At 65.9% G+C, this 18,698-nt stretch overlaps 1 protein-coding gene across 6 annotated transcripts; it reads left to right on the top strand.

The window, feature by feature from the left end:
- Positions 1 to 4,878: 4,878 nt before the first annotated feature.
- On the top strand, positions 4,879 to 17,911 carry WNK4 (WNK lysine deficient protein kinase 4). Of its 6 annotated transcripts, none has more exons than XM_055697296.1 (20): positions 4,879 to 5,426; positions 11,240 to 11,412; positions 11,958 to 12,178; positions 12,273 to 12,430; positions 13,068 to 13,156; positions 13,232 to 13,451; positions 13,530 to 13,860; positions 14,031 to 14,161; positions 14,235 to 14,302; positions 14,383 to 14,524; positions 14,603 to 14,719; positions 14,794 to 14,940; positions 15,238 to 15,295; positions 15,415 to 15,567; positions 15,711 to 16,321; positions 16,572 to 16,668; positions 16,785 to 17,202; positions 17,380 to 17,582; positions 17,686 to 17,789; positions 17,876 to 17,911. In XM_055697296.1, exons 1-20 carry the CDS (start codon positions 4,983 to 4,985, stop codon positions 17,891 to 17,893), a joined length of 3,903 nt encoding a protein of 1,300 aa, XP_055553271.1. In that variant the 5' UTR covers positions 4,879 to 4,982; the 3' UTR covers positions 17,894 to 17,911. The 6 variants fall into 6 exon arrangements, with proteins under 6 accessions (XP_055553271.1, XP_055553266.1, XP_055553270.1 ...); XM_055697291.1 differs by having other exon boundaries at positions 16,782 to 17,202; positions 17,692 to 17,789; XM_055697295.1 differs by having other exon boundaries at positions 16,782 to 17,202; positions 17,692 to 17,789; positions 17,873 to 17,911.
- The last annotated feature ends 787 nt before the right edge of the window (positions 17,912 to 18,698 follow it).

Here is an 18,698-nt window from a genome sequence, read left to right as displayed (position 1 = left end):
GGGTGAGTCTGTGTTCTTAATTAAATTTGCTCCCTTCTTAGGAAATGGCTGATGTGACATTAGATAATCCCAAGCCCAGTTTTTTCTTTCCAAGGCGCTCCTGGCAGCAATTCACTTTTTTTCAGCTTCCTACTTAGTTCTTAACTTAGTGAGAGGAGGAGAAAGAGTACAGCCCTCCCTTCAGAATGGCCAAGGTGTAAAATTCCTTTTTCTCTACCCTCTCAGCCAGTCATGAAACGTTGCATCCAGCCGTGCCTGCGAGGTCCTTGTGGGACTGACTCCCTGTGCCAGGCACTACTGCAGTGCCGCAGCAGATGCTGCTGGCAACCGTCTGGGACCGTGGGACAGGTCCTGGGGCTGGAATTGCTGCTGCTGCCTGGTGCTGCCACCCCCGAGGGAGCAGATGCTCCCTGGCTCTTCCCTCTGCGGGCGACAGTGGCAATTTGTAGTTCGTGGTGATGTAAGCTCCTGCCAGCAGGTAACACAGGACCTTCTAATTGTCCTCTGAAGCGCATTTCCTTATCTGTAATCAGCGCTTCATGCCGTTTGATGATGTAATTGTGGGATTGGGACACCGAAGGCAGCCTGGAGATGTGGTGAGGCTGCTCCGGTGTGGAAGCCCTCGGGTGCCGGGTAGAGATGGAGGAGATGTAATTAGACTGCTCAGAGGGAGCAAGTGTGGCAGCCTCACACACGGCGTTCCTGTGAACGGGAGCAGGCATGCTTCTTCCCGGTGCTTCGGGCTCGGTGTAAGTGAAGCACCGGGCAGGGGAGGCCTGTGCCCACGCAGGGGTATGGCTGAAGCCCGGCCAGGCAGCTCCCTCACCGGCCACCACTCTGCCACCGCTGCGCTGCCTGTGGCAGGGGACTGCCCGCACCATCGCTGCAGCGGGGCTGAGCCATGCCATGTGCTTTGGGGCTTTGGCATTAGGAGAGTTTAAAACCCAGCCCCAAACTTCTCCCACTCCCCCACCACGGGCACGGCTCAGGCTCTGGCTCTCCAGCCTGGCCGCTGGAGAAAGTGGCATTTCTGTGGGGCAAGGGTGCTGGCGTGGCCCCCGCCTCTGGCCCGTGGCCACTCTGAAGTGTCTGGCCACAGTGATTAGGGCTCCTGGCCGCAGCGAGGTGGGGGCTGGGGGGCCGGTGCTGAGATAAGGTGCTATCAGTCTGTGCACACTCGGATCCTGCTGGTTGGGGATGTAAAAACGCCGAGCGTTTTTATTTCGTGCAGCTAGTTAGGAGCGAGAATTGTTTCACTTTGATAAATTTATATGTCAGCATTCACTTGGAGGCAGTTTACATCTGTAACTCTGGGCTAAGGAAATCCTCCGGAGTTATCTGCCTGGGTTAAAGCCACAGCTGAGGTTTGGGTGACATCTCTTCTTCCCTGAACTCCCTGTGTTATGGCGAGGAGGGGCGCGGCAGGATGATGCTGGAAGCCCCCAGGCATGGGATGCTGAAGCCAACTGTGAAACAAGCCCCAGGGCACTGTGGAGCCTTCCTCCGCTCTGACCTTTCCCAGGATGAGCACCCTGTGCCTGGCAGCCTGAGCTGTGCATCCTTCATCTCCACGGGGGATGCCTGCATTCAGACCCGTTGCAGCCCCTCCGTGATCCTGTCCTGAGCTCTGGCATCAGAATGGACAATTCCTGGCACAGCTTGCTGGAGCGAGGAGCTGAGCAGGGCTCTGGTTCGTGATCTAATCCTGAGGAGAGCAATTACGCAGTTCCCGTTCTCCTCCTGGCAGCCAAGTGCAAGTGAGAAATGGGTTACATGGCCTGATTGCAGCGGTTCCTCAAAGCAGAGGGTGGCACTGGCACCCACAGCCCGGACATGTCACCCTGATGACGGCCGTGGAGCTGTGGACACCATCAGAGTGGTGCCATGGGCAGCTGGCTGCGGAGCAGGAACCTCCAGATTTTGGGCCAAGCTGGCTCCAGCTTGGTGTCCCGGGCCAGGTCAGGAGGGGACCTGCACCCCTGCCAAGCCCCTGCTATGGGATGGCATCTGGGGGGGCGGCCAGGGAACTTCTCAGGCCATTCACCAGGGAGGTGTGGGAGGGCAGCAGTCAGAGCAAACTGCACCCCTAAGTTCCTCTCCCATCTGCAGGGGCCTCACCAGGACCAGGACACTCTGCTCCTCTGGGATCTTCTGAGGCATCTTGTTTCATGATGAAAACGGGTGATAAGGGGACATGAGCCTGCCAGAGATGGAGCCAAGATCCCTGCCTGGCTCCCTGGCTCTTGCTGAATTGCTGGGGCTCCCTGCCAGCCTGGGCCGTGTCCCCGAGGTGGGGCAGTGCGAGACCCTTGGCTGGGGGCAGCAGCAGGGGCTTGGGCAGCGTTTCAGCTCAGAGCTGCACAAGTTCCTTCCCCCTGCCCAGCTCGGGGCTGGCCACCCTTGGGCCCCAGCACAGCCCAGCTGGGTCCATCCTGCAGCCGCCCTGCTCGGTGCTGTGCAGAGGGAGCAAGGAGCTGGGGCTGGGTTTCTTTCTTTGGGCTCCCCAGGTTGGGGACAGCCGAGCTGGACGTGCCTGTCCCAGGGCGGTGGAAGCTCCCAACCCACCCAGCACCATTTCTCTCCGAGGACAGATCCGTGGTCTGGTTTAGTTCAGGCAGCCATCAGCATGCTGGTGGTGCTGGGAGCGATGCTCTAGCAGGCTCCGTCGCTGCCAGCTTTGCTCCTGCAGGAGACACAGCGCTGCCCGTCCTGCGGCTCAGGCTGAGGATTTTTCAGCCAGGGAGGACTGAAATCTCCACCTCTGCTGGAAATTGTAGTCAGGACAGGATCAAAATAAAAGCAATTACTTTTTAAGCAGGGAGGGGGTTAAATCTGACATGTTAAATGAGTAAAAGCTGTAACCTCGTGTCCTGTGATGGGCTCTGGAGGAGAAGCGGAGGCTGAGGGGTAGCTTTTCCCCTGCCTCTCCTGCTCTCCAGGCTGGGACAGCAATGGCACAGCTCCTGTGTGGGCTCCTTCCTTGGTGCATCTGTGGGTGCTCAAGGAGAGAGCTCAACAGGAGCGGGACAGCCCAAGGAACGTCGTGGGGGGGCAGGGATGCCCCCCTTTCTGGCAACGGATGCAGCAAGAAGCGGGCAGGTTCTGGGCAGGTCTGGGGCAGGGTTCATCCAAATCCTTGTTTGGCAAACCTGAGTCCAACTGTGTTGCACCTTGCAACACCAGTGTCTCCTGTGCCAGGGCCAGTGTAAGCCCTGAGCCCACCAGCCTGTCAGTCCCGGCGTTTTGCAACCGGGGCAGCAGGCAGAGCTCCACGGGGAAGCCGGTGCTCAACACACATCTTCCAGCCAGCGCTGGTGGTTCCCGTGGGACCGTGCCCCATGCACGCTCTGGGGTGCACGGGGCTGGGTGAGGATGTGGTCGCTGCTCCCTGCCCAGCAGCCCACGCTGCAGGCAAGCATCTCCCAGGGGGGAAACATCGCTCAAACCCCGTCCTGGGGAGGTGGTACCCGGCTCCTCTGGAGAGCAGGGCTGGATGAGCGGGAGCAGGGTTTGCCTGGGTGGGAGGTCAGCGCTGAGACAGCCAGCCTAGCCAAGGCTCCCGGAGGAGCAACGTGTAGCAAACAAAATGCTTCTCCCTGCTCCTGCCGGACAGGGGGATCTGGGGGGGCCGTGGCCTGTAGCTGTACGGCGGAGCCAGCCTGGATCACCAGCATCACCGCCTGTGCCAGCCCTTGAGGACGTGGCTGTGCTCCCGTGTTGATCCTCTCCGTAATGTTTCCGGTATCGTTGAGTAGAAACAATTTGACCGTAGGGAAAAGAAATTAACGGTGGCCTCGATTGCTTTGTGTTTTGTGTAAACAGCCTCACTGGGTAGAACAAGCTCCTCGTTTAACCTGGAGAGACAACAAGCTCTTGTCTGGGCTTTTGGCCGGCGCAAGGCGGACACACCTTCGTACCTTCCCGTTTGCTTGTCCCTCCTTTCAGGATTTCAGACCGGGAATGGTGCCCGGGGGGACTCCGACCACTGACCCTGCAGTGTGGGGAGTGGGATGGGGGTCTTTGGGCCACGCTGCTCGGGAACCCTGAGGCAGAAGCTACGAGGAAATGTCCAAACCAGGCGCTTTCCTGCATCCCGACCAAGGCTGCATCGTCTGCCCCAGGCGGTCGCAGGGACCCCAGTGCCTGGAGCCCCCCATGGGGGCGATGGCTGGGGAAGGGGCTCCCTGCTGGGAGGGAGGGCTCGGAGCCCCCGGGGCACCGCGGCAGCACAGCTCCAGGGGGGGGTCTGGGCAGTGGTCCCTGGCCAGGGCCCAGCTGGGAGACGTGCCGGGGGGGAGGGGATGCCCCCCGTTCCCGTGGGCTGCAGGGTGGCTGCTCCATGCACAGAGCCCGAGCCGCAGCGCTAGGTGCCCGTCCCGGGGCCATGCCCATGCCCGGTGTCGTGCCTGGTGTCGGGGCCAATGCCGGTACCGTGCCCGGTGGTGGGGTCAGTGCCCAGTGCTGGCGCTGTGCCCAGTGGTGGGGTCAATGCCCGGTGCTGTTCCCGGTGCCCGGTGCCGTGCCCAGTGGTGGAGCTGAGTCCGTGCCTGGTGCCAATGCCTGGCGCCATGCCCAGTGCCCGGAGCCGTGCCCGGTGCCGGGGCCAATGCCCGGGTCTGTGCCCGGTGCCATGCCCGGTGCTCAGAGCCGTGCCCGGTGGTGGGGCCAATGCCCAGGGCCGTGCCCAGTGCCCGGTGCCATGCCCAGTGGCCCGGCCAATGCCGTGCCCGGGGCCGTGCCCGGTGGCGGGACCGATGCCCGGGGCCGTACCCGGTGCCCGGTGCCGTGCCCGGTGGCGCAGCGCAGGCGGGGGGCGGTGGCCGCGCGGGGGCGGGCCCGGGCGGGGCGGGGGAGGTGCCGCCGGGCGGGGCCGCGGCGGGGCCGGGACCGGGGCCGGTGCCCGGCGGTCGCTCCTGGCCGTGGGGTCGCGGCGGCACCAGGTGCGAAGCTGCGCGGCGGCGGCCCCGGGCCGGGCTGAGGCGATGCTGGCGGCCGCGCCCGCCGGAGCCATGTCCCAGCCCGAGGCGGAACGGGCGGGCGGCGGCTCCGCGCCGGAGCTGGAGCCGGAGCCGGGGCCGGGGCTCCCCGGGCGGGCCCCGCACCGCAGCCGCGGCCGGCGGCCCTCGGGGCGCGACTCCCGCCGCGCCTCCTCCCGCTTCAACCGGCGGAGCTCGGCCGAGCTGGAGCTGCTGGGCTACCCGGCACCGGGCGGGGAGCGCGGGGGGTCGCCGCCGCCGCCGGCTGCCGCCGGGCACCGGGAGCCGGAGGAGACGGAGAGTGAGGAGGTGGAGACGCGCGCGGTCGCCACTTCCCCCGACGGCCGGTTCCTCAAGTTTGACATCGAGATCGGCCGCGGCTCCTTCAAGACCGTCTACAAGGGGCTGGACACGGAGACCACCGTGGAGGTGGCCTGGTGCGAGCTGCAGGTACGGCCGGCCGACCCCTGCCCCAGACCCCCGCCTGCGTCCTGTCCCAGACCCCCGTCCCCCTGCCCCAGATCCCTGCCTGTGTCCCAGACCCCTGCCGCCCTGCCCCAGACCCCCGCCTGTGTCCCAGAGCCCCGTCCCCCTGCCCCAGACCCCTGCCTGCACCCCAGACCCCCGCCCCGGGGGAGGGGGCATCAGCAGGGCCAGCTGGACCCTTCTCTGTCCAGTTTCCCTGGCGTGGGCAACCCCCTCCCCTCCCTGCTCTGCGCCGGCCCAGAGCCCCTCTGCCCACCGCTGCCTGCCTGGGCTGCTCTGCAGGACCCACAGGGCATCCCCTGGGGCTGGAGCCCAGCGGGGACCCCAGAGCCCCTGTTTCTGCCAGGGACAGCACCAATGTGCAGTGGCAGGGCAGGGCACCTGCGGCCAGGCTCGGGCTCCCGGCACTGCCCCATGCCCAGCTCTGCCAGTGCCTGGGCACCGCACGGGGCTTTTGGCCTGGACCCAGGATCCCTGCTTAACGCCACTGCTCCTGGCCCTCCTGCCCATCACGTGCTGTTTTCCATTTACCTTCTTGCTGCCCGTGCTATGGAGCACACTGGGGTGCCGGCGCTCCCGGTGCCAGTCCCCGCTCGGGGGGTTTACAGGTGGATCTGGGACCGGCTGCCAGGGCTGGGCACTCCAATGCCTGCCAGCCTGCAGCTTTCCCTCCGGAGGGGCAGCAAAGGCAGGGGTGCCCCCTCCGGTGCTGGCCTCTGCACACGCGCCTGTGCCAGTGCTGGCGCTGGTGCCGAGGTTTGCTCCGATAGCTCTCGGCGTGCCCAGGGGCACGTGCCTGCGGCGAGCCTGGGGCTGGGCGTCAGCTGGGAGCAGGGTACGGTGTGACCTTGGTGTGCTCCAGCAGCTTGACCTTGGCTGAAGTGGTATTTGTGGGCACCCGTGTGTGGTTTCTGTGATGCTGCTAGGGCTCTCTGCTGGGAGCAGCCAGACCTGTGGTTTTCCAGCATCCCCATCTCCTCCCTGCCGTTGCTCTCCTCCATCCCCTTTGCTGCCCAGCAGCAGGATGCTAACAGTGGGATGCTGCAGGCGGCAGTGAAGGTGTTGCCTCCTCAATGCCTTGTCCCGCTTGTTGCTTTTAATGGGCCTGATCTTGTCCGTGGAGGTGCCCAGGGAGAGCTGTGCCGTGGGGCTCCCTTTTCTTCTTGGAGCCCCTGGGGAGGGGCTTTGGTAAAGTCCAAAGTCTCCACCAGGCTCCTGGCTCTGGGATGGCTGCAGTGGCTGGAAGGTCCAAGTCCTTGTTAACACAGAAAAACGTGTCTTGCAAGTTTATTTATTGTCTTGTTCCTAAAACCTTGGTGTGGCTGCCTGGGCTGGGTCCTTGGGGTGGCTGCAGCCCAGCAGTGCAAGAAGAGATCCTGAGATAGTGGTGGGTGATTTCTGGAGGAGCTGACTATGGCCCCTTGGTGCGGAAGGTGAGGTTTTGGGCCTCTGCCTGCTTTCGTGGGTTGCACAATTGCTTCAGCTGGCTGCCGAGCCGGCTCAGCGCTCCTTCCCTCGCACGGCCCCATCCAAATGCTCCTGAGCTCCGTTTGAGTCCCGTGTCCCCAGCAGCACGCGGCGAGGGAAGTGCCAGCGCGCTGCTGGCAGGGAAAGGCTCTCCTTGGCGAGCCCAGGACCTTCTCTGGATGAGTCAGCTGTGCCCGATGCTTCCCACCTGGCTGGCTCCATGTCCCTCCCTGCGGGTGTGAGCCCCTCGTCACAAAAGTGCCCCAGCTCCGTAGCGGGGCTGCCAGCACAGCTTGTTCCCTGCCCTCCTGCTTGTCCCTGTGGCCGGGCTGTGCTGCCCTGCGGGTCCCCGTCCGCATCTCACTGTGTGAGAACAGCTCCTGCCTGTCCGCTGGGGCTGGATGCGGCCCCCGATGCCCACCCTGCAGCCCAGGGCTGGAGCCGCATGCACCCGGGGCTCTGTTTGGCGAAGAGCCGGCAGCGGTGCAGGCAGGGCATGCCTGCAGCCAGCGCGGGCAGCTCTGGGGTCTTGCGAGGTGGCCGTGGCGGGGATGAGGCTGCACCGTCCAGGTGGAGGAAGGGGAGCTGGGAAGCAAAGATGCTCCTGTGCCCCGAGTCCAGCAGGCGCACGCTGGCACTGCTGCCGGCTCCGTGAGCCTGCCAGGCCAGCGCGGGTGGGAGCCATGCACTCGGCTCACGGGGGGCTGGTGGGGGACATGTGTGCCAAGGCCGAGCTCCTGGCAGGACCTGTCAGCATCCCACAGTGTCTGGGAGACTTGGCTCCCCTCTGCTGTCACCCTCCCAGGGCAGTGCAGCCCGGCTGTAGCTGAGCACCCCTCGAGGGTCAGCAGCACAGGCAGCCCCTGCCCTGCTCCTGTGCCTGCCCCCCCCCCCTCCCAGCCCTCCCCCCGCCCCTCTCCCTTCTCGACGCAGTATTCCGCTCCATCCCACTGACTGCTCTTTATCCAGTGTCTCTTGTCCCAAAATCCACATCCCACGAGGGGCTGGGAGCACAGAAGCAGACTTTTAAAAGTTTGGGTTTTTTCAGCAATCATGCAAAGAATCAGACACTGTGACACAAATATGGGATTTGGAACCGCAAATAAAAATGGTTGTGGTTCTGCCCTTTTAAAAATAGCTTTGTCCTGTGTCTTTCACAGTTCTCCTTTTATTGCCTTTCAATTCTAAATGAATACCTAACCTCAGCTCTGACCTGTTCCGGTCTGGAGAGCCTCATCCAGCTGCTGTGATGGCTTCCGATCCCAAATCCCAGCTCTCCATGCCGTCCTTGCCCTGCCCTTCCCTCCCCAGTGCCTGGTGACCTGGAGGCTACTTTTGCCTTCCTGTGGGACCCCCTTTGGGGACCTGCCCATCCCCATCCCCTCCCCCCCCCCGTGCTGCTGCCCCCCAGCCCTGAACACAGCGTCTGTCTTTGCCTCCTGCCTGTGTCCTGCAGCCCTGCCGTGACCTGTTTGTGCTTTCCAGCTTTAGACTGGGACTATTTCTGTTGATAGGTGCTGCGGGCGGCAGGGAAAGAGGAAGCAGGGAGGAAACTGGAGGCCCAGAGCAGGATTGAGCTGTAAATACCTGGCTGTGAGCAGTTTTCCTGTGGGTCCCCCAAGGCTCCCTGCAGGCTAGAGCAGCCTGGGCAATGGGCTCTGCCCAGCCTCCCCCAGCTCCCATGCCCAGGTGGGGCAGGTAACCTGGGCTGGTGCCCCAGGGGCTGTGGGACACCAAATTCCTTCATCTTCTCAAAATCCTGTCCATCCCGTGCCCAGCCCATCCTGCCTGTGCCGTGGTTGGGGATCCTGCTGCCACCGAGTCTGGCGAGGCCCTGGGGCAGTGTCCAGGACTCAGCCCCACGTGGGGCCAGGGGCTTTGCCATCTGGGGGATGAGCTGAGGAGACTGAGCGGTGGGGATTTGTTGCATGGGGGTCCTGTGTGCTTGGGAACATGAGTGTGTCTGCGAGCGTGCACGGGGTCACCACTTGCAAAGCGGTGGGGGCAGACCAGTGGGGTGCAGGCACCCACTGCTGCCGTAGTGCCAGCTGCTCTGCCGGGGGCTGGGGGCTCAGGACATCCCTGCAGCTGGAGGTGCTGTGCTCGTGGCTGGAGGGAGGGTGCTGGGTGGTCTCCAGCACTGGCTCTGTGCCCCATCACAGCATCGCTATGAACATCCCTCTGGTGCAGGAGTGCTCTCAGCGCCGCACACGGGGCTTTCGCAGGCTGCTGGGACCCGCTGGCCAGGGCGACGCGGAGCCAGGGCCCTGCAGGGGCTGCAGACCCTGCCAAGCGCTGGTGCTTCCTCGCGGTGGCTGGGGAGAGCCTCCTGCCTCGGAGGCAAGCGCCGTCCTTGGCCACCGTGCCTGGCCCTCGCTCCTCCTGCACTGGCCTCGGCTCACGGTGTTGGCTGTGCCGGGCTCCCCGGCAGCCAGCTCCTGGCTCGCAGGATGGGGCTGGACCGCTGCCCACCCAGCTCCTCACCCGGCCCCGTGCCACCATCCCCAGCATCCTCCTCTGCCCAGCGCGAGGTGCTGCTAGGAGAGGACACGGTGTCCCTGCGTGCCGTGCGGGGCGGTGGGGCTCTGCTGGCAGCCATGCCCTCCCTGGTGCCCTGTCCTGGGCTGAGCCGCTCCTCTGGCCAGGCAGGGCTCTGGTCCCCGCTGCTGGCGCTCAGCTGGGAGAGCAGCACCGTGCCCGGCTGTGGGACCGGCTGCCGCTTTGGTGGTTGCAGGAAGAACGGTGCCGGGGGAGCCCAGCAGGCCTGGTGCAGGCTTGGGGGACGAGCTCGAACCCCCAGGTCTTGCTCCAGGCACCTTGGGAGAGGTGACCTTGTGCTGGTGGTCCTGCCTGGGGTCGGGGGTGGCCCAGTGGGGGCTGCGCTGGCACAACCACTCCAAGTGAGGTCCCCTCTCACTGAGCTCAGAGCACTGTGGCTGCCCGTGGCTCCCTCCCTGCCCATTTTCATAGCCCATGTGGGCTTCCCCGTGCCCTTGCAAGCTTGTGGGGCACAGTGAAGCCTCCAGGCTCCCTGGTGGGGAGTGGGGGGCCCGGGGGTCTGAGGGCGGCTGTGGCACTGGGCAGGGCAGGCAGCGTGCCGCTGGGCTGGGGCTTCGCTCGCTGTTTTCCTCCTTGGGTATGAAAGGTCCCATTCATCCTGCTGCAACAGGGCTCAGGTTCTCATCTGGGCTGAGCCGGGTCCCTGAGCGTGTGTTAAAAGCAGAGGGGATTATGGAGCAGCTCCAGCCCGGCCGTGGGGCCAGCTGTGATGCAATGAAAATATTACAAAAGCTGCCCGGGCTGATGGATGGCAGCCACTGGCCAAGGAGCCGAGCATGGCTCTGGCAGCGCCTGGCGGTGGGAGTTCGGTGGCCGCCCACGGCAGCTCCAGTTTGCTCTGCCCTGCCAGCATGGGCTGGACTGGGGTCCCGGCTGGGAGGGTCCCAGGCTGTGCAGCACCGGGCCCCCCGGGATCCCGGGCTGTGGTGGAGTCACTGCTGCTCCGCTGGGTTCCCGGTGGGTCTGGCCGGCCGGCTCCCTCCTTCCTGCGCTACAGAGCCGTGGACGAGGGTCTGCGTCCTCCCCGTTGGCCCCAGCCCCACTCAGTGCCCTCGGCTTCAATTTCTTCTTTAATTAACTCAAGCAGGAGGAACACGGAAAAACCTGGGCTGGAGCCTCCCCCGCCTGCTTTCCCCAACAAAGGCCTCATTGAGGCTGGTGGCACCCTGCCACACCGGTGCCCTGTGCTGGGAGCCCCTGATGCCGTGGCGGGGGGCAGGGCTGTCCTGGGGGGCACAGGGGCTGTGTGGGGCACGCTGGTGGGCCCGGCCATCGCAAAGCCCCCGCGTGTCTTCTGGGCTGGGTGCCTGCGGGCTGGGGCACCCCCTGTCCTCTGGTGGGCACGGGCTGGGGGCTAAGAGTGACGGGAGCAGGGACGGGCAGCACTGGCATGGGGCAGATTTCATGGCAGGGGGAAGTAGCCGGGCTCCTGGGTGCAGCATCTGTCGTGGGAGACCCTGGCCAGCCCTCCCCGAGCCAGGGGAGAGCGGCTCTGCTCTGTGCAGAGTGGTGCCACGCGGGGGCTGGCTGGGTGGGGGACACCCTGGTCCCCGACAGCCCCAGCCTCGTGTGAGCCCCTGCGGGGGGACAGCAGGTCTGACCCCAGATCAGCGCCAGGGCCACAGCAGCCCCTGCTGCCTCGCACACAGGGGGTGGGGATGAGGACGTGGGGGTCACCCGTAAGCCAGGGCATCCCCTGTGCTTGCCCGGGACCCCACCTGCCCCCCTCACCTCCCCCCTGGCTCCCACAGACACGGAAGCTGTCGAAGACGGAGCGGCAGCGGTTCAGCGAGGAGGTGGAGATGCTGAAGGGGCTGCAGCATCCCAACATTGTCCGCTTCTACGACTCCTGGAAATCGTCCATCAAAGGCCAGGTCTGCATCGTGCTGGTCACAGAGCTCATGACGTCCGGCACCCTGAAAACGTGAGCGGGGACCGCCAGGCTGGGGTGCGCAGGGGAGGGGAGGGGGTCCCTGCAGTGATGGTGAGGCGAGGGACGGGTCTGCACACACCCCCACACCCCCCAGGTATTTGACGTGGGTATTTGGGTGGGGATGATGGGCTGCAGGGGGCTCAGGTGGGATCTGGGTGGATGGCAGGGCAGGGCTGGGAGTTGGAGACAGAAATCGGGCATCGCTCGTGTGTGTTTGGAGAGCCAGGAGTTTCACTGGGATGGTGTGGCCTGGGCACCCCAGTGCCATGTGGGGTGGTGGCACTGGCTGCTTGCCCCGGCTGGCTCCCAGTGCTGGTGGCTCAGGGGGCTCAGCTCCTCCTGGGTTGGGTTCTCTGTGCTGCCCCTGCAGAGCCCAGCCGGGAGGGGACCAGCAGCCCCGACTCCAAGATGCTTTTTTGCTGCTCACCCCGCATGGGCACCTGCATCCCGAGGGGCTCGGCATGGTGGCAAGAGGGGGGTGGGCTGGGGCTGGGGGCTGACCCCCGTGAGTCCGAGCCCCATGGGTTCCCCGGCAGCTATCTGAAGCGGTTCAAGGAGATGAAGCTGAAGGTGCTGCAGCGCTGGAGCCGGCAGATCCTCAAGGGGCTGCATTTCCTGCATACCCGTTCGCCCCCCATCATCCACCGTGACCTCAAGTGTGACAACATCTTCATCACGGGCCCCACCGGCTCGGTCAAGATCGGGGACCTGGGTCTGGCCACGCTCAAGCGAGCCTCCTTCGCCAAGAGTGTCATAGGTGGGGTCCTGGCACAGCTGGGCTTGTGGCTGCGCCATGGGGGCTGCGGGTGGGTCGGTGACCAGGGGGTGCTGAGCCCCACTGCCACCCCCAGGCACCCCCGAGTTCATGGCACCAGAGATGTATGAGGAGAAGTACGACGAGGCGGTGGATGTCTACGCTTTCGGGATGTGCATGCTGGAGATGGCCACCTCGGAGTACCCCTACTCCGAGTGCCAGAACGCCGCCCAGATCTACCGCAAGGTCACCTCGGTGAGCAGCCGTGGCCCCGGGCTGGGGGGGGGGGGCACCGCTGGCTGGTGCCACGGGCACGGGAGTCGGGGTGAGGGGGCTGGTTGGATGGATGGATGGAGCTGCCTGGTGTCACTGCTCCCCAAAATGCATCACTGTGCAGGTTATGCATCAGCTCAAATGAGTCTGGGCGGTGAGAGGGTGCAGGGGCCGCGGGGGCTGGGGGGTGCAGCTTGGCCAGACGCCGTGTCCCACGCCAGGTGCTGCCAGCACGTTAACGGGGTGGAACAGCAGAAGGTCTGCTCAGCCACCCCCTGCCTGCGGCACGGCGGCTGCCCCGGCCGGTCCTGGCCGGCTCCTGCCCACTGGGGTGGAAACTCGGAGCCCTGGGGCGTCCCGGCCCCGGCTGCCCGTGCCGGCACGCGTGGCCCAGGCTGCAGGAGCCACTGCTGGGCCCGTGGCACCTCGGGCTGGGAGCCCTGTCCCCACATGTCCCCTGCTGCGGTGGGGCTGTGCCTGGCGGTGCCAGGGACTGCGGCTGCCGGGGGAGCATCCAGCAGCGCCGTGGTCCCGCAGAGCCTGGGTGCAGCCCCCGGCCCTGGAACCCAGCGCTGTGGCAGGGTCCGGCACAGGTGGAGCTGACACCCATCACCCCCAGGGCCTGAAGCCGAGCAGCTTCTACAAGGTGAAGGTGCCGGAGCTGAAGGAGATCATCGAGGGCTGCATCCGCATGGACAAGAACGAGAGGTGGGAGGGAGCAGGGGGCCTGGGCGGCAGAGCCCCCCCAGCCCCTGGCCCCGCACTGAGCTGTGCTCCCTGCAGGTACACCATCCAGGACCTGCTGGAGCACTCCTTCTTCCAGGAGGACACAGGGGTGCACGTGGAGCTGGCCGAGGAGGACGATGGCGTCAAGTCTGGGCTCAAGCTCTGGCTGCGCATGGATGACACGAAGAAGTTGCACGGCAAGTACAAGGACAACAACGCCATCGAGTTCCTCTTCGAGCTCTACAAGGACGTGGCGGAGGAGGTGGCCCAGGAGATGGTGGGTACAGGGACAGAGGGACCCTTGGTGCTGCAGGGTCCCTATGCCCCAACGTGATGAGCCCCCCCCACCCCCCAGGTGGTCCTGGGCTTTGTCTGTGAGGCTGACTACAAGCTGGTGGCCAAGGCGGTGCGGGACCGCGTGGTGGCCATCAAGCGCAAACGGGAGAAGCTGAAGCGTGCTCAGGATGTGCCTTCGCCTGCGGAGCCGGAGCAGTCGCCGGGTGTCCTGCAGCTGCTGGAGGACCTCAAGTCCCCACTGCCGCCTGGTGCCCCCGCGCCTGCCCTGGCCACTCCCGGCTCCGGGGACTCCGTCTTCAGCAGCCCCTTCCCACCGGAGCCCGAGGAGCCCGAGGCTGACCAGCACCAGCACTTCGCCTACCGGCACACCAGCTACTCCTCAGCCACCTGTGCGTAGGCGCCGGGCGGGGGGACAGCAGGGTGACCTGGTGGGAGGTGGGTGGGGGGTCCCTCCCCAGTTCCAGCAGTGCCGCACACCCAGCCCTGCAGCCATTTCCCAGGGGTGCAAGCCAGGGAGGGGGCTTGCACCGGCTGTGCTCATGCGAGCGTTCCTCCGCAGCTGACGGTGAGACAGATGGCTACCTGAGCTCCTCTGGCTTCCTGGACTCCCCGGACCTGGCCCATCGCAGCTTCTCAGCGGGGGACCCCGCCAGCCCACCACCCAGCCGCCCCCTGCGCTGCTTCCCCACGGTGAGCAGAGCCCTGTGGGGCTGGGGGTCAGGGCAGCCGCGGCACCGGCTCACGCTGTCCTCTCCCCCCCCAGAGCATTGCAGTGCAGCTGCCCACCGAGCGCCTGCCCCCCGCCAGCGGCTTCTCCTCCCCAGTGGACAGGTGAGGCTGGGGGGGCTGGAGGGGGAGCGCAGTGGCTGGGAGCAGCCACGCTGATGCTCCGGCGTTGGGGCTTCCCACAGCTACGCCTCGGATGTGGCGTCCGGCATGAGCGACGGCTACGAGGGGCTCTCGGCCAGCGAGCGGAGCGCCAAGCTGCCGCCCAAGCGGGTCTCGGGGAAGCTGCTGCGGCGTCGAGCCCGTTCCAGGCTGCGTATCACCAACGTGAGTGCCGCGAGTGCCACCCGTGCCGGGCGGGCAGAGTGGGTGTTCCCCGGGCTGAGCCGGCTCTGTCACCCGCAGATCTCCGACAAGAATGACCGAGTGGTGGAGTGCCAGCTGCAGACCTACAACAACAAGATGGTGACCTTCAAGTTTGACCTGGATGGGGACAACCCGGAGGAGATCGCGGCCGTCATGGTGAGCGCGGTGTGGGGGTGAGGGCGGGGGCCTGCCTGGTCCTGCCGGGTGCTGACCGGCCCCTCCGCCCCCAGGTCCACAACGAGTTCATCCTCATGTCAGAGCGGGACGGCTTCATCCACCGCATCCGGGACATCATCCACCGCGTGGAGACCTTGCTCCGCAAGGACGGACACAGCACCACAGAGCTGCCCAAGACCCCCGAGGCCGAGTGCAGCCCCGTGAGTGCCCAGCCCAGCCTCGGCACCACTGGCGAAGCTGCTGGTGCTGAGTGCTGCTGGGGGTGCTGCCTGGCCCTGGGGAGCCCAGCGGGGAGGGGGCTGGGGTGCAGGGTCCCCCAGCCCCATGCCTGTGGCTCTGGGTCACTTGCCTGCTCTTGGGGTGCCCCCTTGCCCGGCGGAGCTGCTGGCTCCTGTCCCTGCACGTGGTGGGGCTGGGGTGGGGGCCAGCAGGGGCTTGGCTCGGCCTCTCCGGGGTCTCTGCCCCAGCGCTGGCCTTAGCTGCATCCCCCTCGGCAGGTGGACCTGCAGCTGCAGGAGCTCTCCCGCTCCATCTCCTCCTCATCCTCACTCAGCGGTATGTCTCTGCCCCATGTGGACCCTTCCCCTCACCCCCCAGGCCCTGGCTGAGCTCAGAGGGTCCTGTGGGGCACCTCCCGCCCCGGCTGAGCATCGCCTGTCACCCTTGTGCCACAGACCTGGGCTGCACCAGTCCCAGCTTCTCAGTCCAGTCCCCGGCTCTGCCGCTGCTGAGCAGCTCCCCGGCGGAGAAGGACCTCGCCAGCCCCACGGAGCCGCTGGCAGCCCCGGCTGGTGAGCTGCAGCCGATGCTGCCGGGCTCCACCACAGGTACCAGCGCTGGCAGGGCCAGGCACATCCATCCCACCGGCCTTGGCTGGCTCCTTGGTGGCTCGAGGCTCCGAGCTCCTGGGTGGGGGAGCAGGGGGCCCGGGGGGGGCCTGGGACCACTCCTGATGCTCCTCTCTCCACAGGCTCAATGCAGACTTGGCCCCTGGTCTCAATGGCTCCCTCCTGGCTGACAGCATCGCCGGCATTCCCGCAGACGCCCCCGAGCACCCCAGGGGGGCCTGTCCCACCAGCCCTGCCCCAAGCCCTCCTGTCCCCACTGCCACTCCCCACATCCCCTGTCCCCAGCGAGCCCAGCAGCCCCCTCAGCCCCCCTGTGACCAGCACGCCCTGGTCCCCCACCACCCCCCTCCTGTCCCTGGCCAACGTCTTCTCCCTGGCAGTGATGAGCGTGGCCCACACGCTGCTGCCCGCTGTCTCCTCCATCGCCAGCTCGGGTGGGCACCTCTACCTACCGCTGCTGCCGCGGCCGCAGAGCCTCCTCCTGGGGCCCCCACGCTTCGTCTACCCCGACCCCGCCAGCATGGCCAAGCCATCCCCGGCCTGCGGTGGCACCCTGCAGTCAGTGGCAGCTGATGTCCCCGCTGCCGGGGGACCCATGCCATCCCCTACCTTGGCACTGGCGTCACCGTGCCCTGCTGGCAGCGAGGCTGCAGGGAGTCCCCTGCTGTCACTGAGCACGCCCACACTGCTCAGTCCCCTGCCATCCGCACTGGGGAGCCCGGAGGGCGGCACGGTGAGTGTGGGTGTGGAAGGGGCTCCCCGGGGCTGCTCAAAGTAGGGCTCAGCACCGGGGGGGGGGGGCAGGTTGTCACTGCAGGTGCTGCCCTGGGCTGGGACAGGGAGCCCTGTGGCATGGGGAGCACCTGGGATGCAGGGGTGGCTGAGCGGGTGGGGGGTCCCAGGCCATGGGAGCAGCAGCAGGGGGGGTAGGAGATATGGGGGGACCTTGGGTGGGGCAGCTGACAGCGCTTGGATGTTTTCAGGTGCCACCTGGCTCCCCCAAGTCCAGCCACTCGCTCATCGTCTCGGAGTCACCAGCCCCTGGCGTGCCCAAGGCCCAGCTCTCACCCATCAACGAAGGTGAGGTGGGGAAGGGCCGAGTCTGTGCCGCGTGGCCGTGTTTGCGGTGAGGCACCGCGATGTCCCTGCCAGCCCATGTGCCCCAAACCCCACCAACTGCCCCCTCTCCCCAGCAGAAGCCAAGCCCCAGATCCTGGGCCGGTTCCAGGTGACACCAACCAAAGACCTGGCTGTGAGCTCCCGGGTGCTGGGCAGCAGCGAGGGTGAGCAGCATGGTGCAGAGCCGGCAGCAAGCAGCTCCCCTCTGCCCGCGGCCCCTGACACGGGGGATAGCTCGAGCAGCAACTCAGACTCTGTGCTGGAGATGGCGGAGCAAAACGCTGAGCCTGAGGAGGTGCAGGCTGAGGAGGGCACGGTGCCGCTGGCGGAGAGCGACCAGGAGGGCCCCGGGGAGGAGGGTACAGAGAGCGCGCCGCAGGCGGTGATTAACCAGGTGTGGATGAGCTACCCCCGCAGTTTGTCCTACCTGAGCAGCGACGACACCGAGAGCGAGGACGAGGAGATCTGGGAGGAGCTGCAGAACCTGCGCCAGAAGTGAGTGAGAAGCTCCGTGGCGGGGGTGGAGAGAGGGGTGGGCTGCACGTGGCGGGCAGCACAGGGGACAGGTCTTCCCACCTGCCCCGGGCAGGAGGACGATGCCCACTCCCCGGAGGCCCTGGCATGGCTGGGTGTGGGGCACAGCTCAGCTGCCAGCCCCCATCTCCTCCCCAGGCACCTGGCTGAGGTGCAGCTGCTGCAGAGCGCCCAGAAGAAGGAGATCGAGGAGCTGTACCTGCGGATGGGGAAGCAGCCACCGCTGGCCATCGTCTCCCCCGCTGCCATGCTCTCCAGCCGCCAGCGACGCCTCTCCAAGGGCAGCTTCAACCCCTCCCGCCGCAACAGCCTGCAGCGCCTGGAGCTGGCGCAGCCCCCAGGTGACAGCCCCCGCTGTCCCCACTCCCTCCTTGGGCCCCTGTGGGCTGGGAGGGGTGCTGGGCCAGTCAGGGGTGCCCCCTGCTCAGGGCTGGTCTGTCTCAGCAGCAGGCATCATGCGCCGTAACTCACTGAGCGGCAGCAGCACCGGCTCGCAGGAGCAGCGGCTGAGCAAGGGGGTGACCTTCGCTGATGACTTCGGCCGGATGGTAAGGGGCAGGGGGCTGATCCTGCTGCTGGCACCCCCAGGGTGCTCCCAGCGGTCCCAGCTCACTGCCACTTCTCTCCCCAGTAGCCAGCTGGCCAGGAGTGACTTCATGAACTACCTCAACCAAGTGCCTGCTGCCCGGCGGGGGTCGGGCACGAGCCCCTGCACCCCCCAGGAGGACAGCACCGGCCCCAGGGGCAGCCAGCACCCAGGCCCTGCCTCTGCCCCTGTGCCCCTTGGCCCTGCGCCCGGGTACCTGCTGCCTCTGTATCAGAGGGAGGGCAGGCCTGTCCCACACTTGTCCTCCCATCTCCTCGTGCCCCCCCTGGCCCCCTCCCCACCATTCCCAGCTCCTTTGCTCAAGCCCAGCCCCAGCTGCAGGTCACATGTGACTGCTGCCATCCTTCATGGCTTTACTCTGAGCTGAACCCGCGCAGGCAGAGCAGAACGATCCCCCAGTACCATCCCCCAGTACCTCCCAGTCATGACACATCACCACCACCACCACCCTGCCACCGTGTTGTCCTCCAGCTCTGTCCTGGGGCCACTCCCGCCCCACTCGCTCTGTGGGACAACGTGCAGAGCCCAGCCCACTGCCTAGTGCTGCCCTGCTCGCTGCCACCCTCATCTCGTCCTGCCCAGCTGAGATCGAGCTGGCTGTGGAGCAGGACGAAGCTTCCCCCAGCCCCAGCTGGTGCATCTGAACAGTGGCAGGTGCACTTTGTTATGAACTGAGGTCTGGAAAGCTTTTTCATAAATATGAATTAAATACAAGTGGGGTCTGTCTGTGTCTGTTCAGTGGGACTTGTGGACGCTGTCCTTGCTGTTGGCTTGCGATAAGGGCGCAAACTGAGTAAGATAATAAAAAGAGCAAAAGAGAAAATTGTCCTATCTCAGCAGCCACCTGAGC

This window comes from Falco cherrug, chromosome 20 (assembly GCF_023634085.1).
Source record: "Falco cherrug isolate bFalChe1 chromosome 20, bFalChe1.pri, whole genome shotgun sequence".
NCBI lineage: Eukaryota > Metazoa > Chordata > Aves > Falconiformes > Falconidae > Falco > Falco cherrug.
The sequence above is the reverse complement of the archived record's forward strand: the minus strand, read 5'-3'. Positions and strand labels throughout refer to the sequence as shown.